Genomic DNA, 26,071 nt, shown 5'->3' with positions numbered 1-26,071 from the left:
TACATGTGATAGAAACTGGTTATAATTAGTCTTGTTTCCAGAGATTTCATATTTGTCTTTTGTTGAACATTGTTATTACCATGGATGTCTTTTCTCTTTGGGATTTAGTTTGTTTGCCTTTTTCTTTCTTTGTAAGAGTAAAGGAAAATACGTTGTCCTTCCATCCATCCACCACTCCATGATGTGTGTCCATTCCATTGACAGTTATTCAGTTTGGGTTCGTCACCTTATTTGTGGCCTCTTTTCCACTGGCCCCCCTGTTGGCTCTGGTGAACAATATATTGGAAATAAGAGTGGACGCATGGAAAATGACTACCCAGTATAGACGCATGGTTCCAGAAAAAGCCCAAGACATCGGAGCCTGGCAGCCCATCATGCAAGGAATAGCGATTCTGGCTGTGGTGACCAATGTGAGTAAACATAGGCTTCGCAGGGTAGAGACCTTGAAAAGTCCAAAATGCATTAGTGTTGCTACCTAAAGAATCAAATGTTTGATATTTTTTTCTAATGGGAGGGAGATGCCGGTACTATCATCTGTATAAAAACAGTTGTTATAACTGTAATTGTTATTATTTTTTTAATGTTTTTAAGTGTTTGTAATTATTTATTAATGATTTACAAAGTCAAGAGCTCTTACAGAGGCAGTTGCTAAGAGTGACCATGATACTATCATTGCTCATTTGCTAACGTTTTTATTTAACAGGAACATAGTAATAGTAATAACAGTAAGTACCAACTCTCTTAATCCTGATGCGACTATAAAAAGAGCTATACAATAGTGCTGTTGTAATAAAGATAGACATCTGCCCACTTACAGTGTTTACTGCCCACAAATAAGAACTATCCTTCTACCATATTTTACTATATATTTCAAACTATCAATTTAAAATATTGACTATTTGATGATGAAGTATGCTCACGCACTTTGTGTGTTCCAATCATGTCTCCTAGGGTTCTTCAAGGAGGGGGGCTTTAGGGTGGGTCCCATCTCTCCTCCCCACCCCGTCTGTCCCCTTGGCCTTTGCTGGCCACCCTCTAGTCATTAGCTAAGCAGCCTCATACCCTGCATGTGTCCCAGCTCTGAGGGAACAGAACAACCTGTATAGATTTTGGACCAATCTGAACAGTCTCTCTTTGCCCACCCCCGCACCCCCCCCCCGCCCCTTTTTTTAAAAACACAGGCCAGCAGGGAGTTTTCAGGGAGAACAATTTCCACGCCAGCCCAGCAGGGGAATGAGCACTTTCCTTAGAAATATGCTTACAATTAGGGCTATTTCCTCCCTTATTTCACTACCCATTTTACTCCTGGGTCACTGACAATTCCCAAAAGATGATATCTCAGTTTTCATTTCTTAGTTAAGCCACACTTGCCCTGAGTCCCCAGTCTTTTCCCACAAGCACCTGTAGAAACAGAACAGAACTCAGTGCCTGTGGGTCAGTCTTCTGGATGAGGGAACATTTCAGTCACAGGCCAGACTCTCAGTCCACCTGTCAGTATTGTAGCTTCCCAGCTGCATGACCTTGGGCCAGGCCTTAACACTTCAGAGCTTCATTTTATTGTTTGTAAATTGAATAATTCCCTATCGCATATTTTAAGAATATTATATACCATAAAGGATGACCAAGGACTTCAGTGAGTTAATGCATGGAATACACAGAGCCTGGTCCTCATGGAACATTAGCTGCTGCTGTTTTATCATCATTATCCATCATCAGTAATAGTGACTCTGTGTAGACTTCCAACAGGTGTCTAAACTAAAGGCACAAGAATTTTACAATTCTTGTGGTTACAGTTTTACACAACAAAGCAAGTTATCTGGAACCCAGCTGTCACCACCCGTCAAGAACTCTCAATTTATCTGAATTGTATGTTATCCCTACTTTTTGGAGAAAGTTACAAATTGCGCGCGCACACACACACACACACACACACACACACAACAACTGCTAGGTTGTATCATTTTCTATTCACCCAAGTAACCCACACCTTCAACATCCACTGTGTTACAATCATGAAAGAATTAATCTGTCACATTAAATATGCTATACAACACTAAGCAAGGTAGGAACGTGGAATTGTGTACATTAGGAAAATTTTAGCAACAAGGTTTGAAACTAAAAGCATTTTTGTTTGACCTTCAGCTAGCCAGAAAATTCAAATGACTCTTACTGCCCAGTCCTCAGCACTCTGGTTTGCTTGTGTCAGGCACCTTTTCCTAGTATCCCCAGGCTGGCTCTACTCCATTAGCACAGATGGGGTACTGGCTGTGTTTCTAGGTCTACTCTGTGTGGATGTGTCTGTGTATACACACACAGGCACATGCGTGCTTGCTAATTGGTGCTGCTGGTTCTTATCCAGTAGTTGTTTCTTCTTACAACTTAGGCATCGTTTCCTTGTACTGTAGGAAAACTGCTTTTTAGATCATTGATTGATTGATGGACAATCCTTTTCTTTCCCATATTATTAGGATTTGTTACAGCTTCCAAGATGCAGGTTCTGTGTATGTTTGTATATATGCCTATAAGAATGAAACATGTAAATTATCCCCTCACACTCCTAATATGTGCCTCCAAAATGTACTGGGCACTCAAGTGCTAACTTTCCATAATAGGGGAGCTTTTAACTGTAGGAAGAAGAGAATAGCCACCAGGGATGAGAATGGACATCGAATCATTCATTTTAAAGCTGCTAGTCCCCAGCAAAGAAGCTGAATTGACACGGTTGTATCAGGCCACAATATCTGCCGTTGAAGACCAATTTTAATTTAGTTTGATATAAATGGAAAATTGTGTTCAGAACAGCATAGGAAATGAAGCACACTGCATTTATTTGTACTCTTGCAGCGTGTCTCAAAGCAGCTCAATTCAGGAGGAAAAATATCTTGTCAGAAGACAAGAGAATTATCTTCCTTGTTGGAATTTTTGCAGCTTCCTGGAGCACATCTGCAGGTGATTCTGTAAAAAGCTATAGTTAAATGATAACAGGAAATTTTAAACTATTCAAATCTGGTAAAGTAAAATATTCTTGCCTTACCCCCTCCCCCCTCCACCAGCCACAAGCAGACACACGCACACTTGGGAGGAAATGACAAAGCTGGTCTACTAGTGGGGGTCATTTTGCAATAGAAAAGCCCCTTAGTAGTTTTTCTTGCTCTGACTGAGACCTTGTTTGTTGGCTTGTGGTCTCTCTGCATCTAAACCACATGTTCAGATGAATAGTATTAAAAATCACATTGTGCCAAAAACCTGTCTTTCTGCCTCAATAAATCACTGAATCATTTAACTTTGTTTATTCACATAGAATATGGATTTAAGTATATCCCTTACTTGCTCCTTCCTTCAAGCCAGTTTTACACATTGGAGAGTTTAAAGCCCAAATTAAAGAATTTTAGAGAAAATTCATTAATTTGTAATTCATAATAGCTTTGCATCCTAATAGAGGTCTGCCTGACACAGGCCCACGTTTAAAATTGACCTATATTTATGCCTTTAATTTGAGAACATAACTATGATAATGTTCGTAACTTTGTCCAGTTAGCCTTTTTGAAGCTTAGAAGCTTAGACACTAGATCTTATAAAATAGGCATACATTTGACTATATGAATGAAATAACTCCAATATACTTTCGTGCTTCCTACATTTTAAAGTTAACTTAAAAAATTCTTGTTTTCTAATGAAGCAACATACATAAGTATATACTGAGAGTTTAAGATCAGACTATGGGTTGACTTGTATAAATAAGTCAAGATACTCTAGGGGAAAAAGTATGAATTTGAAGACCATTATTAGATCAAGGAAATATATTTTATTCAATTTATATTCTATTTTTAAGAGTCAAGGGATTTAAAAGATCAGTTTTATTTCAATTATAAATTCTACAAAGGAATTGTATAAGGCCAAATTATTATAATATTGACCCTAATATTACTTCTACAAAACGGTCTTCTAAATCATAAAAGAGAGCTGAAAATTATATCTAGTAGAGTTCCAAGATTGATTGAATTGTGTAATATTCTAATTTATGAAAATCTAATTTATATATAATATATGCAAGCAACTCAAGTTATCCAGGATACGATGGTCTACAATTATTCTTGCTGTACTTAAGAAACAGGCAACTTGGGGCACCTGGGTGGCTCAGTCGGTTAAGTGGCCGACTTCGGCTCAGGTCATGATCTCACAGTCCGTGAGTTTGAGCCCACGTCGGGCTCTGTGCTGACAGCTCAGAGCCTGGAGCCTGTTTCAGATTCTGTGTCTCCCTCTCTCTGACCCTCCCCCCATTCATGCTCTGTCTCTCTCTGTCTCAAAAATAAATAAACGTTAAAAAAAAAAAAAAGAAAAAAGAAACAGGCAACTTGCCAGCTTTTGCTTTCCAATTGTAGGTGGACTTCTGGACAGCCCTTATTTGAACTGAAGACAAGAGGAAGTAACTATTCTTTAAAGCAGCTGCTCAAAGACTTTAGGACATTCACTATCTATGTCCATTAGGAAAGAATTAAAGTTTCTGAATCTTTCAGTTTTAAAAAAATCAACTGATGAAACTATAATTCTGGCACATTTGTTAACCATAGCTATAAAGGCTCTAAATTAATGTCCCCTTACTGTTTTCCTCCCAATATAGGCCATGATCATCGCTTTCACATCAGACATGATCCCCCGCCTGGTGTATTACTGGTCCTTCTCTGTCCCTCCCTATGGGGACCACACCCACTACACCATGGAGGGATATATCAACAACACTCTTTCCTACTTCAACATCGCAGACTTCAAAAACAGAAGCAAAGGAAATCCATATTCTGGGCTTGAAAAACATACCACATGCAGGCAAGTTCTGCTGACGTGTTTAAAAATGCACTTCATCTTTTAAAGGACTTTTATTGTAATGTAATTCTAAATAAAATTGCTGGAGACATTTTTTCCTAGCTTTCTTTTCAGCCAAACTTAAAAGATCTAAAAGTTAATACAGAGGTCAGAACTTTCTAATGAAACAATAAAACATGATATAAAGATGAGGGTTTCAAATGATTACAGGGATACTGATCCAAGAGAAAAGTTTTGTTTGTATCTTAGAAATGAAGAAATGCAAGGAGTTCCAAAAAACAAGTTCATTCAGTTGGTATGACGAATCTGTTATCCAAGCACAACCTGATGTATTTAGTGATGACAAACTATCACTCTCACTTCAAGAGATACAAAAATGAGAAATGTAAATACCTCAGCCTAGCCCAGAAGTATTCTCTGAAAGTATTCCAGAGCTCTCTGCATTGATTGTAATGGCCTTAAGGTCAACTGTAGTCAGTAGATGTCAAGTAAATCACTAATTGATAGTTTGTTCACTATAGGTCATGGAGTTTGTTTTTTTTTTTTTGTTTTTTTTTTTTTTTGTTTTTTTTTTTTTAAATTTTTTTTTTCAACATTTTTTATTTATTTTTGGGACAGAGAGAGACAGAGCATGAACGGGGGAGGGGCAGAGAGAGAGGGAGACACAGAATCAGAAACAGGCTCCAGGCTCCGAGCCATCAGCCCAGAGCCTGACGCGGGGCTCGAACTCACGGACCGCGAGATCGTGACCTGGCTGAAGTCGGACGCCTAACCGACTGCGCCACCCAGGCGCCCCGGAGTTTGTTTTTTAAAATCCTTTAAAAAAAATTTTTTTTAATGTTTATTTTTTGAGAGGGGGGCAGAAAGAGGGAGACAGAATCTGAAGCAGGCTCCAGGCTCTGAGCTGTCAGCACAGAGCCTGACATGGGGCTTGAACTCACGGACTGTGAGATCATGACCTGAACCAGTCAGATGCTTAACCGACTGAGCCACCCAGGTGCCCCAAGAGTTTGTTTTTTAAATCATAGTCTTAACCCAGAAGAGGCTCTAAATACTCATTTAGCTCAACTCCTCAAACCCTTTTCTGGTTCAAATTCTCAGCAACACAACCAAGAAACCAGAAAAAAGCCCCAAATAAGTGTTTCAAATTTACACACTGTAGAGCCTCTTGAGAATCCCACATCGAATCTGCTTACTTTTACTTGACATAATTCTAAACAGTTGTTAGACTCTTCTAGGTCAAATAGATTACAGGTAGGAAATTTGAGATGTGCTACCTGAGGGAAGACACCAACAGCAGTAGCACATGACGTCTCATAAGGACAAGAGTTTGAAAAGTGTAACAAGCAGATGGGTGCTACTCTTAGAGAGATCGCGTGTGGCTGAGTGAAGCCTGAGGATACGTTATATAAATAAATTTATAAACCTGTTTCTGAAAATACGCTGAATCGTTTTAGTTATACTCTTTTGAGAAAGCAAGGATGAAACTGGCAAAAAAAATGTTAACACTTTTGTTTGTTTTCACATAGATGGAATACATCATTACCATCTTATGTTAAGTGAAGTATTACGGGAGTAGTTATTTCAGGATTTTGTCAGCAAATTAAACTCTGAGAAAATTTATATGATGTCCAACTTAAAAGAGCATTGTATTAAATATGACCTCTTTTGAAATGGGCCCTTGCTTACAGTAGTTAGTCAAGAAGAATTATCTCCTTATATCCTTCCATTTTGTTTCCAGGTATCGTGATTTCCGGTACCCACCTGGACACCCACAAGAGTATAAACACAACATCTATTACTGGCACGTGATTGCAGCCAAGTTGGCTTTTATCATTGTCATGGAGGTAGGAGACGTCTACTTTGAAATAGTCGATAAGGTAGTATATTTGCAGACCTTTTGTTAGCATTCAGTGTCGCCAACTCTGACTTCAAATACATTCTTATCTCTTGCTAATAATTAGTTTAGGACATGCATTAATCAAATTTAACATGAGAATGCCCATAATGCTCTAATAAAATGAAATTGGCTGTCTGCTTGAAAAGGTGAGCGCGTGTTTGCTAAGGGGATTCAGTCCCTCTCGATTCAGTATTGAGTGCCTTTTTTTTTTTTTAATTTGGGGCACAGGGGCTGCATGATGGACTGTGAAGGGTCTTATTTAAGACTACTAAGATGTGATCTCTGCTCTCGAGAAACTTTCTCAGGGCACATCACATTATGGCAGCAGTGTGAGTGCTACAGCTCCAGAGAACACATTTATGTTCTAGACAGTAAGGAAAAAGAAAGGTGAGGCTAGCTGTATCTGTTCCTTTGCGTCAGCAAAGAAAATGCTTTTCCAGAAGCCTTCAGAGCAGACCTCCACCTGTATCACACTGGCAATAACTAGACCTCACGGTTCCTCCCAGCAGCAAAGTAGGCTGGGGCAGGAGGTATTTGGTTTGCTCTGAACAAAATGAGAATCTGTTAGCAAGAAAAAAGTGTGAGATAGGCTGCCTGCCTGGCTTTGACAATTTTTCTAGTATTGTTTGGTAGCTATTAAACATCAACAGAAGAAGAAACAATTCATCATTAGCTCACCAGCATCAGTGGTTTCCTGTAGTATCTGCTATATCAGCAAGAATCACTAGTTTATATTCAAATATGGAGTTGCCGAAGTATTTACACTGCTGCTTCTGATATCAGGTTTGACTAGATACCGTGAGGGGCCATTTCACTACAAGACATTTAGAATAAGCTTAAATCTCCCAGAAGGGGGAGAGCAGGGAGGACAAGGAACAGGAAGAAGGACAGAACTTTGAGGAGGGGCCGTGGTGTGGCTCCGGGCAAGAGCCATTACATGATGTCACCATGTGGGAGGGCCCCCAGCTGGATGCACGCCGCCAGGGAGTGTGGGAGCGAGCGAGGGTGCAGGTGGACTCAGTCCCTGGACGAGGAGGACCGCTGAGCCCTAGCAGCCAGGCCCACCTGTCACACGTAGATGCCCAGGCCTGCCTCCACCCCCACTGGCCACCCGTGGAGCAGAGACCTGTTGGGGAAGCACTGTGCTTCCCCTTTGTGTCTGTCCCCTGGGCTGTTATCCTGTCTAACTCCTGTGATTTCCAGCTAATAATGAAATGAGTATAAAGGGTTTTTTTAATGAGAAAAGAAAATGTCCTTTGCATTTTTGAACTCACTGGAAAGAAGGAGAATCCACAAAGAGGAGGGGGAAAGGTGTGGTGGTCAAAATAGAACAAGTGCGGTTATCAGTGATGCCGTCTACAGGCTCAGGAGACCCAGCAGTGGGTCAGAAGTGAGGTGGACCAGCTGAGCTAGAGACTCTTGGATTCATCCAGGGGCCCCCAAAGTGCTCAATTTGCCTCACCGTAGAAGGAAATGTGTATATTCTCTGCAGGAAAAAAGTGTCCTCAATTTAGACCACAGTTTTTTCTCAGATTGAAATAATCAAATATGAACTTCCAAAGATCAACAATAACCAGGGGAAATAAGAAAAACCAGGAGTGAGATTCAGCCAAAAAAAGAAAAGCAACTAATTTGGACCCTCAATAACTTCAAGAGTATCTGTTATCAGATAAGGAATCACCACGTTTAAACAAAGAAATGAGAGATTCAAAAATGAGCAAACAATAAGAAACTAAAAAAGTACTAGGCAATTTTGAAAAACAGAAGTTTGAAAACAGAATGAATTGGGAGATAGGTCTGAAAAAAATTATTCCCAACACCTCACAGGGAGAGAGGAAAGTGGAAAATACAGAAAAGAGATTAAGCAATTTTCAAAAGATTCACAGAAGAAAAAAACAATGGATCATAGAGGAGAGGCAGTTTGAAGAGTTAATGGCTCAAATTCTTCCCAAATAAATGACAGGTGTCTGTTCACAGAGCAGAAAGCACAACAGACATCAAGAAGAATACAGAAATCCGTGCTTCCACAGATTGGGACAGAAGTGCAGCTCACCAAAGATAAGATCGTAAAAGTGCCCAGAGAACAAGGACAGATGACTGATCAGGAAAATTATAATTGGAGTGAGAGTAGACTGTAACAGCAACACAGAGGTGAGAAGAGAGTAGTCAAATCTCTTCAAAATGCTAAAGAAGATAACTGTAAACCTAGAATTATAGCAAAACTCTTGAGTTACTGAAAAATCTTTCCATAACGAAAACACTAGGCCATATGGTTTTATAGGAGAGCAATACCCTTCCTAGAACAGATCGTTTTCATTTCCTCCAGAGATTAGAAAGCGGAAACACTCTCCAACTCCTTATACATCTTAAAATCAGACAGGAGAAAGAGAAAGGGAAATTCTAAACCAGTCTCACTCATTACATAGACGGAAAGATCTTCCTAAAATGCACCAATTGAATCTAGCAATATATTTTTTTTAAGTTTATTTATTTTGAGAGCAAGTGAGAGAGAGCATGCGTGCAAGCAGGGGGAAAGGCAGAGAATCTAAAGCAGCCTCTGTGCTGCCAGCACAGAGCTTGATGCAGGGCTCAATCCCACAAACCATGAAACCATGTCCTGAGCCAAGGTCAAGAGTCGGACACCTAACTGACTGAGCCACCCAGGTGCCCCAGAATCTAGCAATCTACTTCTTAAAGATGACATCAGACCACATTGGTTTATCCCAGAAATATCAGGGTGACATAACATAGAAAATCCACCTATCTATAAATATTACCTACCTCAGAAATAGATAGAAAATAAAAACCTCTCTTTTCCACAATATCGTTTGCCTCTTCACTGTATAATTTCCATAATTGAGACACACTAGTACCTCTCATCTCGAATATTCTCCACCCTCATATTACCTAGTGTATCAAAGCATTTGACACAGAAACTGATCATTCTCTCCTCCTTGAAGTTACTATTACTCCTCACTTGGCTCCCAGGAAAACACTTTTTTTTTTTTTTTTTTTTTTTGCCTTTTCTCTTACCTTAAGTCCCTTCTTAATTGCATTGCTAGTCCCTTCCTTCTCTTAGTGATCCTGGGGCTCATTCCTTGGTTGTCATCTTTTCTCTCTCCTCACAGCCTTGATGATCTCATGCAGTCCGTTGGCTTTAAATGCCATCTATATGCCAGTGACTCACAATATATGTATATAGATATATAGATATCTCCGAAACACCTCTCTCCTGAACTCAACCCATGAATCCAAATGCCCACTTGACCTTTCTGCTTGGATATCTAACACACAAATCTACTGCCCCAAGTGCCCATATTTTCTTAAATTCAGTTGGAATGTTCTCTCTGTCCTGCCCTAAACGTTCTGTCCACAGTGAGTCTGCCCCCTCTCAGTCATGGCAGTTCCATGTCATTGCTTGCTCAGGGTAGAATTCTTGGGAGTCCCCCCACTTACTCCACATACAGTCCTGTTGGCTTTTCCTTTGAAAGTACATCACAGATCTCAACACTTCTTACCAACTCTGCTGCTACCACCAGGTTGGTAATTAGGCCATTTTTTGGCCTGACTTAGGGCCGCAGTCTGCTAACTGGGCTCCCTACTGCCTTCATATGTCACTGAGTAAAAGCCAAAGTCCTCACTGTGATACGCAAGGCCTCACACAGTCTAGCCATGCTCTGTTATCACTCTCAAGTCACCTTTCCTCACCCGCTCCACTCCTGCCTTGCCATTACTTGAAATATAGCCTGTAGGCTTTCGTCACATAGACTCTGCACTGGCTGTTCCCTCTGCTTCGAATCTCTTTCCTCTTGATTTCTGCATGGCTGTTTCCCTCACCTCCTTAAAGTCTTTGCTCATTGAGGCATATCCAGACTAATCTGTATGAAACCTATATGAAATTTGCCTCCCATATAACACAGAAACTCTTACCACTTTAACACCATGTACAACTTACTGATGTTTAACTCTGTTTATTGTATCTTATCTATCTCCTTGCTGGGTCAGAGATTTGTGAGTACTGAACAAATAAAAAAGTCCTCGACGTCATTAGTCATCAGGGAAATGTAAAGTAAGACCAAAGTGAAAGTCCATTTTATAATCTCTGTGTTGGTTTAAAAAAAAAAAAATTGATGACAACAAGTGCTGTCAAGAATAGAAAGCAAGGGGCGCCTGGGTAGCTCAGTCGATTAAGCATCTGACTTGGGCTTAGGTCATGATCTCACAGTTCATGAGTTCGAGTCCTGCATTGGGCTCTGTGCTGACAGCTTGGAGCCTGGAGCCTGCTTCAGATTCTGTGTCTCCCTCTTTCTCTCTGCCCCTCTCCTGCTCGTGTTCTGTCTCTCTCAAAAATAAACATTTTTTAAAACTTAAAAAAAGAGAGAGCAAATGAAACTATCACACACTGCTGGTGGGTGTGGAAGCTGGTTTAACTGGTTTGGAAAATACTTTGGTACCATCTTGGAAATTTAAACATTCATGTAACCTAGAGTCTTGGCACTTCTACTCCTAGGTCATGCCCTTGAGAAACTCTCACAGATATCCTCCAGAATCCAAGTGCACAAACATTCCCAACATCATTTCTCTAATACAAACACTAGAAACAAGCGCAATACGTTTTGATGGGGGAATGGATAAATTATAGCATATGCAAACAGGAGAATATTAACCAGAATTGGTAATGAATGGACTACAGTTAATGTACAATAACACTGATGAATCTTAGAAACTAGTTTTAAACGAAAAAACAATTTTCCAAAGACTGCCATACTTTTTTATAAAGCTCAAACAAGACTAAACAATATATTCCTGTGGGATATATACATATTTGTTAAGCTCGTTCTCAAAAATAAGATGATACAGATATACTCACACATAGGGTAGTGTTAACCTTTGGGGAAGAGCTCCCGGAATGAGCTAGGAAAGGAACGTCTCCAAAAATACTACAGCATCGGCAGTGTCATGGTGAGTGTCAGAGACATTAGACACATTATCTTCTACATGTCAAATAGTATTCTTGCAATTTTTAAAGTAACAATGGAGCTCGTGGGTGGAGGCACATTGCACGGGAGAGATTGGATATGTCTGTAGAATGCCCAGCCCCGTGTCCAGATCCGCTGCCAGATGACCTGCAATGGAAGGAACTCTGGGTTCCCCTCCATTCCGTTGCGGCTGACCTTTTTCTTCTTCTCTCCCACAGCACATCATCTACTCTGTGAAATTTTTTATCTCCTATGCAATTCCAGATGTATCCAAAAGCACGAAGAGCAAGATCAAGAGAGAAAAATACCTAACGCAAAAGCTTCTTCACGAAAATCACCTCAAAGATGTGACAAAAAATATGGGGGTCATAGCTGAGAGGATGGTGGAAGTGGTAGATAACAATTTACGACCCAAATTAGAATAAGAGCTTTATGTTCTGAGAAGCACTTTACAGAATTTAACTCCGTCAAAATATATTATGAATCACTAATGAGGATGTCTGAGTGAAAACACTTTGGCAAATAGGAGTCTTAGCTATTGCCATTTTCATATAGATTATTTTTCGGTTTCAGCCAGCCACGCAGGAACTGGAAAGTGCGAAGCTTAGATCAAGAAGTGCATAAAACTAATCACCTGGAAAACCAGAAATGTTACCCTTTTTTGATAAATTTGAATTTCAGTAACACAGAAAAAGTCTCTTCGTGTGCTTAAAAACTACCCCTTCTGAAGCAGAATGGATTTCTGTCCCTCCGTCTGATTATTTTCATTTCTTTCTGTTCTCAAGCACATGGTCCCCTTTAAGGCAGTGTTTCATTTCTTCACTTAGCCAAATCTGTGCCAGAGTTCTCTTTCCCTTACAGTACTTTTGTTAAAGACGAGACATGCTTCCCTTTGTGTGATTAAAAATAGCTAACTCAGAATTTCAGTTTGAATGCCATATTAAGTGGCAGATAGACTCAAGAATTCACAATATGTCGGTGTGTTAGCACATCCCTACAGAAAACGAAACCTCACTTAGTAAGAGGGAATAGTTTCCGTCTCCAATTTGGCCTTTTCATCTCAAAGAAACACACTTAATGGATCGGAATAAAGATAGCAAGGTTCTGAAGTGTATTTGTGCTAATCCGCAGTGACACTTTTTATCTTCCAGGAGCACTCTTAGAACATTCTGTGCCTAATCAGTGTTGACTGCTTTGCAGATGTCAAGGGAGTCAGATGACAAAAGTAGGGAAAGTTATAGATTCAAATAGAATTGTAACTCATATTGACCAGAATAATTAATGTACCTCTTCTAAAGATACGTAGTTTCTTAAAATTACATTTTTATCAACATAATGGTCCGGAAGGACAAGCCCATCAGTTTGCCACCAGTTTCCTTTTATGCATTAGATCCAGGAGGTACAGCATCACAGATCACAGGCATCGCCAGGAACCGCTCACTGTGCAGCCACTGTGACATGAGGGTGCTGTGCACACGCGCTTAAGAGTACAACCGGTGCCCTAATTGTGAGGCGCTCAGGGTTCCCTGCGTGGGGAGCGCCTTTTCCACAAGGATTGCAGGTATCCAAGTGATGAGCATACCAAAGCATGTGCCATGGTGAAGGTGGCTCCCTGCAGCCTCCATTCCCTTGTTCCCAGCCCAGTAACTTGTCTGTAACTGCACGCACCAGGGGAGTGGTGGGGAGAGGAGAGAGGCAGGGATAGACCCGCATCACTCCCAATCCAGAAGAGACACTCTGGTGTTGATTTGAGCTTCCAGCCTCCCTCAGGCTGCGGTTTGGTCACAACCCCTTCCCTGAACTGCACGTAACTTCCCGCTGAATGCCTGCACCACGCACATGTTGCCTTCAGGTGGTTCAACTCAGCAGTCTTTACTGTGCTTTACTGCCTTTCAGGTGCAAGGCCCTCTGGTAGGCTCCGGACAAGACACGGGGCCGCACCGCTCACCCTTGACTGGTAACGGGGGAGTGCCGGGGGTAAGAGAGGGTGGCTGGCACTGGGTTCTTACCGGGTGGACTGCCACCCACTGGGGTGCTGCTACATGCCCAAGTGCCATAGGAGCCGAGCCACTCAATCCCAGCAGCAGAGGAAAAGGAAACCTGTTGCAGCGAGCAGATTTAGAGGCTCGATATAATAGAGCTGCTTAACTCAAGGCCACGATTCTAAGTGCCTGCCATGAATGTTCAAACAGACCCAGAAACCAAAATCACTATTTATGTAGGGTTCATCAAAGCAGTATCCTGAACTTTTGCGTTGTCCCAATGGACAAGGGACAACATTTCACTAGCTTTCTTGATCACGTTAACAATGTGAACGAGTGCTCACAACAGGCCGCACACGCTCTGACTGCACAGGGAGTAAGAAAGGAGTTTCGTCCCGGCTTCTCGTCCCGCCCAGACTGGGTGCAGCTGTTCCTTTCCCTGCTCACCTGTGACGCCGCTCCTGGAGTGGCGTCACTTCTGCCCCTCGTACCTCAGCTCTTTGAAGCGCAGGACTATCTCCTCGTGTTGGATTTGCCAACTACTCACTGTTTATGGGAGCATAGAGAAGGAAATGTTTTTTGCCTTATCTCCTTGTATATAAACTAGAACTTTAAAAAGTGTGCATGTGTGTTTTTCATAAACCATCTTTCGTAAATTGCCTTCATAGTTTAAAATGTGCTTTTGTGGACAGGAGGGGGAAAAACTCTACATTTTTAAAGGCAGAAAATACGTGTGACACTGCCAATAGTCCCCTAAGCAGCGAGGTAGTGGGGATCCGGGGTCACCTGTGACGCGACAGTGTTAATGGAACTCTAGTGCTGACTTGTCAGTGTGAAGACAAATGTGGGACTGTGTCTGCAGGCAGTCACTGGGCTGGATCTGTAAATGTAAGCAGCAGCACCCCAAGAAAAAGGGGGTGTGCGACAGTGCCCCTGTGAAAGGAATACCTGGCCCTAGACCTGCCCAGTGTTAACCACTAGAGAACGTTTCATTGTATATCTTTTTGTAATGCCTGTGAATTTTAACATTGAAGCATTAGACCAAAATACTCAGGAGATTTTCCTTTAAATATCCCTCAAATATTTTAGATGTGTCAATAGAAAGGGAAAGCTATCGTTTTTGTTTGAAAACTAAGCAAGGCCATCTTGTAAACTGTCACCAAATGCCTTCCCTTGTAATTATCTGTGGGTGCATCTTGGATTTCAGAAAACATTAATTCACCGGGGGGGGGGGCAGAATGTGCTCTGTTATTGAAACACTGCTTGTACCATTTTCTCATTGTGCCTATTATATGTTAAGATGTTTGAAAACTTAAAATGTATGAGCAGCTTAATGAAAGAACTGAAATATACATGATGCTTTCATACACTGTGGCATAAGATGTAAAGTTTGTAATGTTTTGTGAATTTCTGTGCACTTTAATATTCTTTTATAATTATAAGCATTTTAGTAAATTCATTTTTAAAAACAGCACTGTGGTCTACTCTGTCTTCGTGTTTTTAAGGAGAGCATATATATCTCAATCATCACTAGATAACAAATGTGTGCTTTTGTGTAAATGATATTTTTCACAGCCTACACTTACTTTAAACATGACTTTTCTGGGAAAAAAATTGGGTGTGGGTTTTCAGCCACAACTGCTAAAAACCAGTTCTTGGGTTTGAGCCCTGCCCAGGATACCAAGCCTGAGACCAGGTGGGAGCTGAAAACCAGCCCACCTCTGCCCACCACACCAAGTACGCCGGAGTCAGGCTGCATCAGCAAGGAGGAAGAGGCATTTTTCTCTAAATACATAAAGTTGGCTTCTGTATGCTAAAACCATGATTGCAGGGGACAGTGCCCCTCAGAGAGGGCAAGTTGCTAATAATCCCAGAAATGCTCTGAACCTGCTGTGGCCCTGGGTACAGAAAGGGAAATTATGGAAAAGAAAATAAAGGAACATCTCATTATAAAAAAATCAATGTTTTTACCCTGTACAACATACCCAGATTTTAACTCATTCCATGTATATGTGTATGTATTTGATTTGTTTAATTAGCCAGCTTAAATCTCATTGGGCTTCCAGGAAAACTCTGTAACTGGACCAACAGGAAGAAGTCTTTTCTGATCCTTAAGTGACACTCTTGAGACCAGCACTAATGTTATTGTCACCGTTAAGTCTTTTAAGTTCAGCAAACGGCTGACCAGAAGTTCATTTTGTGAGCTAAGAAGCCCCTCTCATTTGCAGGGGATGAGGAGATCTTAAATACAGTTGACCCTTCAACAACTCCTGTTTGACCTTGATAGGTCCACTTATATACAGATTTTTTTTATAATTTTTTAAAAATACAGTACCATAAATGTATTTTCACTTCCTTATGATTTTCTTAACATTTTCTGTAGCTTACTTTAAGAATACCGTAACATACAAAATCGTTGTTATTTGGGCTTGGCGTCCTGGTCCAAGATGGCAATATGGGAGATCCCGAATTCATCTCCCTCCACAGACACACCAAACCAACACCTATCTTAGAGCAATTTCTCCTGAAGAACAGGACTGACGGAACGAACTTTTGCACAACAAAAGACCACGAAGAGAATAGCAAGAGACCCAACGACCTGGTAACAAATGGAGCTGCCATCCTCATTGCAAACCGTAGTGAGGAGGGATAGTTCAGAGGGACCCTGAGTAGATTCATCTGCCCTTGGACTCGAGAAAAGGCCACGGTTCACAAAGGCAACAAGAAAACACACCAACCAGCCCTAGAACCCTGTCCAATAGCACGGGAGCTGCTAGAACTCTCTCTGGGTCAGAGGCACTGGTGAGCCCCATGGTTTGCATTCACCCTCCACCATGACAGCACAGACAAGAGCAGTCAGGGTGTCCTAGCCAGCCTGCAGCGAGGCCCAGACCCCTAGTCCACCAGCCTCAAAGGCCAGGGGGCACAGAAAACCACTGCTTAAAAGGGCAACTAGAATATAAAGGATCCAGTCCTAGAATTCTGCCCAATAATAGAGTTGCTGCTGAAACTCTGAGATGGAGAGGCTGGTGAGCACCATGGGTGGCATTCCTCCTCCACTTGACAATGTGGACAGGGATGGGGTCTGGGTACATTAGTGAGCCTACCATATCGGTGAGCTCCAAACCTACACCAGCCCCAGATGTCCCACCAAAGTGGCCCCCTTCATGGAGCACAGCAGGACACTGGTCAACACCCACTCCAGCTCCAGCCATCTCACAAAGGTGATACAGGTGCAAAGCACCCCAGAACACTCCCAGCTCACACCACTCTGGTTCTAGATGACTTGCCAGGGCACCCCCAGCTCTCACTTTGGCTCCAGACAACTCACCAGGGGGCCCTTTGTGCAGAGTGCCCTGGGATACCACTCCCTACACAGCCATGCTCTAGCTACACTGCTGTAGTGCCCCTGCTCACCAGAACACTCCAATCCACAGCCACCCTGGCACCCTCTACATGCGGACTCCCCATCTTGCACCAACTTTAGCATCAGCTCTTCTGCTGGGACACCCTCTGTGCAGAGAGCCCCTGGAACCCCCCAACTTGCACTCACTTGAGCTGTTGGGCAGTTTATCCCTCTACAGAGAGGCCCCAGGACTGCCCTGGTTTGTGCCCACTTCACCTCTGGCCATCCCACCAGCATGGTCCCACTCCAAGGCCACAAAAACCACAGTTCCCACCAGCCAACTAGCCAAAGTCACCAGGCATACAGTCTATACAGGGATGACCATGTACAAGATCATTCCTTGTAGCTCAGGAATAGTAGTTCTAGTATTGTTCTTGAAAGAACAAGACAAAACCTCAGGAAAAGAACTAAATGAAATCAGATAAGCAATATGCTTCATAAAGGGTTTAAAGTGATGGTCATAAAGATGCTCACTGGACTAGATAGAAGAGTTGATGAACTCTGTGAGAAGTTCAACAAAGAGAAAATGTAAATACTTGAAGAAAATATAAATCTTAAAGAATACAATAACTGAAATAAAAAATACAGAGAGGGAACCTCTGGGACATAGCAAAGGCAGTCATAAGAGGAAAGTATATAGCAATCCAGGCCTTCCTAAAGAAGGAAGAAAGGTCTCAGATACACAACATAACCTTATGCCTTAAAGAACTGGAAAAAGAACAGCAAATAAAACCCAAGACCAGCAGAAGACAGGAAATAATAAAGATTAGAGCAGAAATTAATACCATTGAAACAAACAAACAAAAAAACAGATCAATGAAACCAGAAGCTAGTTCTTTGAAAGAATTAACAAAATTGATAAACCATTAGCCAGTTGGATCAAAAAGAAAAAGGAAAGGACCCAAATAAATAAAATCAAGAATTAAAGAGGAGAGATCACAACCAACACAGCAGAAATACAAATAATAAGAGAATATTATGAGCAATTATACACCAATAAAATGGGCAATCTGGAAGAAATGGACAAATTCCTAGAAACATATACACTACCAAAACTAAAACAGGAGGAAATAGAGAATTTGAACAGACCCATAACCAGTAAAGAAATTGAATTAGTAATCAAAAATCTCCCAAAAATCAAGAGTCCAGGGCCCGATGGCTTTCCAAGGGAATTCTACCACACATTTAAGGAAGAGTTAACACCTATTCTCCTGAAGCTGTTCCAAAAAACAGAAATGGAGGGAAAACTTCCAAACTCTTTCTATGAAGCCAGCATTACCTTGATTCCAAAACCAGACAAAGACCCCATTAAAAAGGAGAACTAGAGACCAATTTCCCTGTTGGACATGGATGCAAAAATCCTCAACAAGACATTAGCCAACCAGATCCAATAATACATAAAAAAATTATCCACCACAACCAAGTGGGATTTATACCTGGGATGCAGGGCTGGTTCAATATCTGCAAAACAATGTGATTCATCACATCAATAAAAGAAAGGACAAGAACCACATGATCCTCTCAATAGATGCAGAGAAAGCATTTGACAAAATACAGTATCCTTTCTTGATAAAAACCCTCAAGAAAATACGGATAGGAGGATCATACCTCAAGATCATAAAGGCCATATATGAAAAACCCAATGCTAATATCATCCTCAATGGGGAAAAACTGAGAGCTTTCCCCCTAAGGTCAGGAACAAGACAGGGATGTCCACTCTCACCACTGTTATTCAACATAGTGTTGGAAGTCTTAGCCTCAGCAATCAGACAACACAAAGAAATAAAAGGCATCCAAATCGGCCAGGAGGAGGTCAAACGTTCACTCTTCACAGATGACATGATACAGTATATGGAAAACCCAAAAGATTCCACCAAAAAACTGCTAGAACTGATTCATGAATTCAGCAAAGTTGCAGGATATAAAATCAATGCACAGAAATTGGTTGCATTCCTATATACCAACAATGAAGCAACAGAAAGAGAAATCAAGGAATCGATACCATTTACAGTTGCACCAAAAGCCATAAAATACCTAGGAATAAATCTAACCAAAGAGGTGACAGTCTATACACTGAAAACTATAGAAAGCTTGAAGAAGACACAAAGAAGACACTATAGAAAATTGAAGAAGACACAAAAAAATGGAAAAAGATTCCATGCTCCTGAATAAGAAGACCAAATATTGTTAAAATGTCAATACTACCCAAAGAATCTACGTATTCAACGCAATCCCTATCAAAATAACACCAGCATTCTTCACAGAGCTAGAACAAATAATCCTAAAATTTGTATGGGACCAGAAAAGACCCCGAATAGCCAAAGCAATCTGGAAAAAGAAAACCAAAGCAGGAGGCATCACAATCCCAGACTTCAAGCTGTATTACAAAACTGTAATCATCAAGACTGTATGGTACTGGCACAAGAACAGACACTCAGATCAGTGGAACAGAATAGAGAATCCAGAAATGGACTCACAAACATATGGCCAACTAATCTTTGACAAAGCAGGAAAGAATATCCAGTGGAATAAAGACAATCTCTTCAGCAAGTGGTGCTGGGAAAACTGGACAGCAACATGCAGAAGAATGAACCTAGACCACATTCTTACACCATACACAAAAATAAACTCAAAATGGATGAAAGACCTAAACGTAAGACAGGAAGCCATAAAATCCTTGAGGAGAAAGCAGGCAAAAACCTCTTTGATTGTGGCCACAAAAGCTTCCTACTCAACACGTCTCTGGAGGCAAGGGAAACAAAAGCAAAAATGAACTATTGGGACCTCATCAAAATAGAAAGCTTCTGCACAGCAAAGGGAACCAATCAGCAAAACTAAAAGGCAACCAATGGAATGGGAGAAGACATTTGCAGAAAATATATCAAATAAAGGGTTAGTATCCAAAATCTATAAAGAACTTATCAAACCCAACACCCAAGAAACAAATACTCCAGTGAAGAAATGGGCAAAAGACACGAATAGACACTTCTCCAAAGAAGACATCCAGATGGCCAAGTGACACATGAAAAAATGCTCCACATCACTCATTATCAGGGAAATGCAAATCAAAACCACAATGAGATACCACCTTACCTACACCTGTCAGAATGGCTAACATGAACAACTCAGGCAACAACAGATGTTGGCGAGGATGCAGAGAAAGACGATCTCTTTTGCATTGTTGGTGGGAATGCAAGCTGCTGCAGCTGTTCTGGAAAACAGTATGAAGGTTCCTCAAGAAACTAAAATATAATAACCATATGACTCAGCAATTGCCCTACTAGGTATTTATCCAGGGGATACAGGTGTGCTGTTTCAAAGGGACACATGCACCCCAATGTTTATAACAACATTATCAACAATAGCCAAAGTATGGAAAGAGCTCAAATGTCCACTGATGGATGAATGGATAAAGAAGATGTGGTATGTATATATATATATATATATATATATATATATATATATATATATACACATACACACACACACACATATATATGTATATATATGTGTGTATATATATACACACATATATATACATATATGTACATACATACACACACACACACACACACACACACACAAAATGGAGTATTACTTGGCAATCAAAAAGAATGAAATCTTGCCATTTGCAACTATGTGACTGGAACTAGAGGGTATTATGCTAAGAGAAATTAGTCAGAGAAAGACAAATATCATATGACTTCACTCATATGAGGACTTTAAGACACAGAACAGATGAACACAAGGGAAGGGAAGCACCAGTAATATAAAAACAGGGTGGGGATGAAACATAAGAAACTCTTAAATAAGGAGAACAAACAGAAGGTTACTGAAGGGGTTGTGGGAGGGGGAATGGGCTAAATGGGTAAGGGGCATGAAGGAATCTACCCTTGATATCATTGTTGCACTATATGCTAACTAACTTGGATGTAAATTTAAAAAATTAAATTAAATTAAAAAATAAAATAAAATAAAATGTTATTCATAGCACAATAAGCACCATGCATGTAATTAAATGAATTATATATACATAATTAAATTAAAAAATACACAGAAGGAATCAACAGATCAGTGGATGCAGAAGAGACTAGCAATCTGGAAGATAGGGTAATGGAAAGTGTCCAAGCTGAACAACATAAAGAAAAAAGAATTTTTATTTTTTTAAGAAAAAAGAATTTTTAATAACAGGCCAAGATAGATCTTGGACAACATCAAGTAAACAAACATTTGCATGATAAAGGTCCCAAAAAGAGAAGAAAGAGGAAGAGACAGAAAATTTATTGGATAAAATAATAGCTGAAAATGTCCTTAACTTGGGGAAGGAAACACACATCCAGGTTCAGGATATGGAGAATTCCAAACAAAATGAACCCAAGGAAGTCCACACCATGAGCTATATTAAATGTTAAAAATTAAAGACAAAGAGATAATTTTAAAAGCATCAAGAGAGAAGCAACTAGCTACATACAAGGGAAACCCCTTAAAGCTATCAGTTAATTTTCAGCAGAAACTTTGCAGGCCAGAAGGAAGTGGCATGACATTTAATGTGCTAAAAGGAAAAAAATTACAACCAAGAATACTCTACCCAGCAAGGTTATCATTAAGGAAAAATTAAAGGAGAGATAGTGTTTCTAAAGACAAAAACAAAACAGTTAAAGGTGTTAATCATCACTAAACCATCCTTATGAGAAATATGTAGGGACTTCTTTAAGTAGAAAAGAAAAAGCCATATTACAAACAAACAAAACTATGAAAGAAAAAAATGTCATGAGTAAAGCAAACATACAGTAAAGGTAGTAGAGCAGACACTTATAAAGCTAGTATAAAGGTTAAACGACAAAAATAGTATAAACAATTTTATCTAAAAAATTAGATAAGGGATTAACAATAAAAAGATGTAAAATATGACAACTAATATATAAAAATGGAGGCGGAAATAAAAATGAAATTCTTTTAGAATGTGTTTGAACTTCAGAGACACCATCAACTTAATAGAGAGTGCTATGTACTTAAGATGTTATATATGAATCTCACAGTAATTACAAACTGAAAACCTATAATAGATACAAAAAACTAAAGCAAAAAAGCAAACCATAACACTAAAGAAAGTCATCAATCACAAGGAAAGAAAGGAAGAAAAGAAAAAAGGAACAGAGGAGAACTACAAAAACAACAAGAAAACAACTAACAAAATTGCAATAAGTACAAGCCTATAAATAATTACTCTAAATGTAAATGGTCTAGGAGAGACCAACATGGCAGAGAAGTAGGGGGATCTGAAGTTCCCTTGTTTCTCAAACAAAGCAGTGTTGAAGCCAAAGGACTTTGAACTCCAAGAGCCCAGGAGGCAAAGACACAGAGTTGCTTCCAGAAACTCACCAGGACAACCTGATGGGCCATAGGTGTGTTATTGCAAATGGGGAAAGATAAAATGAATAGAGAGGGATCCCCTTCTGCAGAGAGATAAAGAGAAGAGAAAGAGAGGCTGGGGATGCACAGGACTGTATATGGACAAGAGAAAAACCTCGGACCAGGATGGAGAAAGATCCAATCACTTAACTGCACAGCTTTCTCCAAACTGGGGCCATCTGCCGGATCGAGCACCTGGGGAGGAAGGCAGCCAGCCCCAGGCTCGGTGGCTAGGTCAGGGGTGCAGTCCACAATAAGAGAAAGTGATCCCCTCCCTGGAGTGATGTGGAACAGGACAAAGACTGTCTGCGCCCACCAGCCAGAGACCATATATTGGGAGGCATGGAGCCGCACTCCTCCAGTACCAGGGCACACAGAACAGGAGTTTGAAACCCAGCCAAGCCCCAGGGCCTGGGAGTCAGCAGAGCATGACAAACTGCCTCATTTGAGCCACGGCACAGTGAGGACAGCTTAAACAGAGTGGTTTGGGACACCTGGTCAGTGGAGGAGAGACTGAGGGGTCGCCATTTTTCTCCCCATGGCCACCAAAGTGGGGCTTCAGACAACAGACAGTGGGCCCACAGTGGAGGCGGGACTGGCCTATACCAAACCACACTCCTCCATGTCTGGTAACTGTGTATGTACTAGAGCGGGATGGATGCTGAGGAACCAGACAGACCCTCCTGCAGACCAGTGCTGTTGCACTGTCTGGTTTAATTCTCAGACAATCCTTATTATATACATATATTCTTCCTTCCTTTTCTCTTTCTTATCTCTTCCCTTCTCTAGTCTGGTTACTCTAGTTGTTGGTTTGTTTAAGCAGACATGTTTAATCCATTCTCTCAATACATGTTCTACAGCTCTTTTTTTTCCTTTCTCTCTCTCTGGGTTAAGCCATATCGTTTCCCTGTCTGGTCAATTTTATTTTCTTTTTCCCCGCCTCCTTTATTTTCCTTTCTCTCTCTCTGGATTAAGCCATATAGTTTCTCTGTCTGGTCAATTTTTATTTTTTTTCTTTTTCCCCACCACTGTCATTTCACTTTTTATATGGGATAAGGCCTCTTCGATAAGTACTACCTCCACCCTGTTTACTTGTAGCTGGTGTTCCTCGTTTTGTGTTTTTGGGTTTTTTGTTTGTATGTTTCTGTGTTTTTGTTTTCTGTTTGTTTGTTTTCCTTTCCAGGGCTACTTCAGTGAACAAATCAAAGCACACCTGGTGGAGGGTCCAAAACATCCCTACTAGTAGGGAGATAAAGTAACCAAAGTCACAACAGAGAGAAAGTAACACTCCCCAAAACACACCTCCTGAAGGGCCAGGCCCTGGGCAGTGTATGATCCCCTCTTTAATATAGTAGTGCTTGCAGGTGCAGGCCACATAACAAGCTTTTAAAACACACAAGGGACAGAAAACTAGCCAAAATGACAAAATGGAAGCATTCCCTTCAAAAGAAATTCCAGCTAAAGAATAAATGACAGCTAAAGATTGCTCAAAACAGATATAAATAATATAACTGAAAAAGAATTTAGAGTAATAGTCACAAGATTAATCACTGAGCTTGAAAAAAGCATAGAAGACAGCAGAGAATCTATTGCTGCAGAGATCAAAAAACTAAAAAATAGTCATGATGAATTTAAAAATGTTGTAAACGAGGTGCAAAATAAACAAGAGGCAGTGACAGTGAGGGTTGAAGAGGGAGGGGGAGAATAGGTGAAATAGAAGATAAAATTATGGAAAAAGATGCAGCTGAGAAAAAGAGAGATAAAAAAGTTCTGGATCATGAGGGGAGAATTAGAGAACTAAGTGATTCAATGAAATGGAACAATATCCGTATCATAGGAGTTTCAGAAGAAGAAGAAGAGAGAGAAAGGGGCCAAAGGTGTACTTGAACAAATCATAGCTGAGAACTTTCCCAACCTGGGGAAGGAAACAGACATTGAAATCCAGGAGGCACAGAGAACTCCCTTCAGATGTAACTTGAATTGATCTTCTACATGACATATCATAGTGAAACTGACAAAATACAAAGATAAAGGGAGAATTGTGAAAGCAGCTAGGGATAAACAGGCCCTAACCTACAAGTGTAGACACATAAGGTAGTAGCAGACCTATCTACTGAAATTTGGCAGGCCAGAAAGGAGTGGCAGGATATTTTCAATGGGATGAATAGGAAAAATATGCAACAAGAATCCTTTATCCAGCAAGGCTGTCATTCAGAATAGGAGAGATAAAGGTTTTCCCAAACAAACAAAAACTGAAAGAGTTCATGACAACTAAACCAGCCCTAAAGAGAACCTAAGAGGTACTCTGTGAGTGGAATGTTGCAAAGACCACAAAGGACCAGAGACATCACTACAAGCATTAAACCTACAGATAACACATTGACTCTAAACCCATATCTTTCAATAATAACCCTTAATGTAAATGTACTAAATGCTCCAAAAGACATAGGGTATCGGAATGGATTAAGAAAAACAAGACCTGTCTATTTGCTGTCTACAAGAGACCTATTTTAAACCTGAGGACACCTTCAGATTGAAAGTGAGCAGATGGAGAGCCATCTATCATGCTACTGGAAGTCAAAAGAAAGCTCGAGTAGCCATATTTATATCAGACAAACTAGATTTTAAACTAAAGGCCTTAACAAGAGACCAAGAAGGGCATTATATAATTATGGGGTCTATCCATTAAGAAGAGCTAACAATTACAAAAGTTTATGAACCGAATTCAGAAGCACCCAAATATATAAAACAGTTAATCACACACATAAGCAATTGGTAAGAATGTGGTAATTGGAGGGTACTTTAATACTCCACTTACAACAATGGACAGATCATCCATTGGCCCTGAATGATACACTGGACCAGATGGGTTTGACAGATATATTTAGAACTTTTCATCCTAAAGCAGAATACACATTCTTCTCTAGTGTACCTGGAACATTTTCCAAGATAGATCACATAATGGGTCACAAAACAGCCCTCAATAAATATAAAAGACTTGAGATCATACCATGTACACTTTCAGATCACAATGCTATGAAACTTGAAATCAACCACAGGAAAAAGTTTGGAAAACCTCCAAATACATGGAGGTTAAAGAAATCCTACTGAGGAATGAATGCATCAACCAGGCATTTAAGAAGAAATTTAAAAACACATGGAAATAAATGAAAATGAAAACACAACAATCCATACCCTTTGGGATGCAGCAAAGGCAGTCCTAAGAGGAAAATACATTACAATCCAGGCCTATCTAGAGAAACAAGAAAAATTCCAAATTAAAATCCAACAGCACACCTAAAGGAACTAGAAGCAGACCAACAAAGAAACCACAAACCCAGCAGATGAAGAGAAATAATAAAGATCAGAGCAGAAATAAACAATATAGAATCAAAAAAAAAAAAAATAGTGGAACAGATCAATGAAACTAAGAGATGGTTTTTTGAAAAAATAAACAAAATTGACAAGCTCTTAGCCAGACTTTTCAAAAAGAAAAGAGAGAGGACTGAACTAGATAAAAATCACAAACAAAATTAATTTATCACAACCAATCCCTCAGAAATACAAGCAA

At 40.3% G+C, this 26,071-nt stretch overlaps 1 protein-coding gene across 2 annotated transcripts in view; it reads left to right on the top strand.

Moving 5' to 3' along the window:
* ANO6 (anoctamin 6) overlaps positions 1-15,153 on the top strand; it is a 196,606-nt gene extending 181,453 nt beyond the window's left edge. For both annotated transcript variants that reach the window (XM_058743042.1, XM_058743044.1), the window contains 4 exons: positions 205-410; positions 4,622-4,824; positions 6,563-6,668; positions 11,919-15,153. In XM_058743042.1, the coding sequence (XP_058599025.1) occupies positions 205-410; positions 4,622-4,824; positions 6,563-6,668; positions 11,919-12,125 (722 nt within the window). In that variant the 3' untranslated portion in view covers positions 12,126-15,153. The remainder of the gene's footprint in view (positions 1-204; positions 411-4,621; positions 4,825-6,562; positions 6,669-11,918) is intronic.
* Positions 15,154-26,071: the final 10,918 nt, after the last annotated feature.

The sequence above is a fragment of the Neofelis nebulosa genome, chromosome 8 (genome assembly GCF_028018385.1).
Source record: "Neofelis nebulosa isolate mNeoNeb1 chromosome 8, mNeoNeb1.pri, whole genome shotgun sequence".
In the NCBI taxonomy this organism is placed as follows: domain Eukaryota; kingdom Metazoa; phylum Chordata; class Mammalia; order Carnivora; family Felidae; genus Neofelis; species Neofelis nebulosa.
The sequence above is the reverse complement of the archived record's forward strand: the minus strand, read 5'-3'. Positions and strand labels throughout refer to the sequence as shown.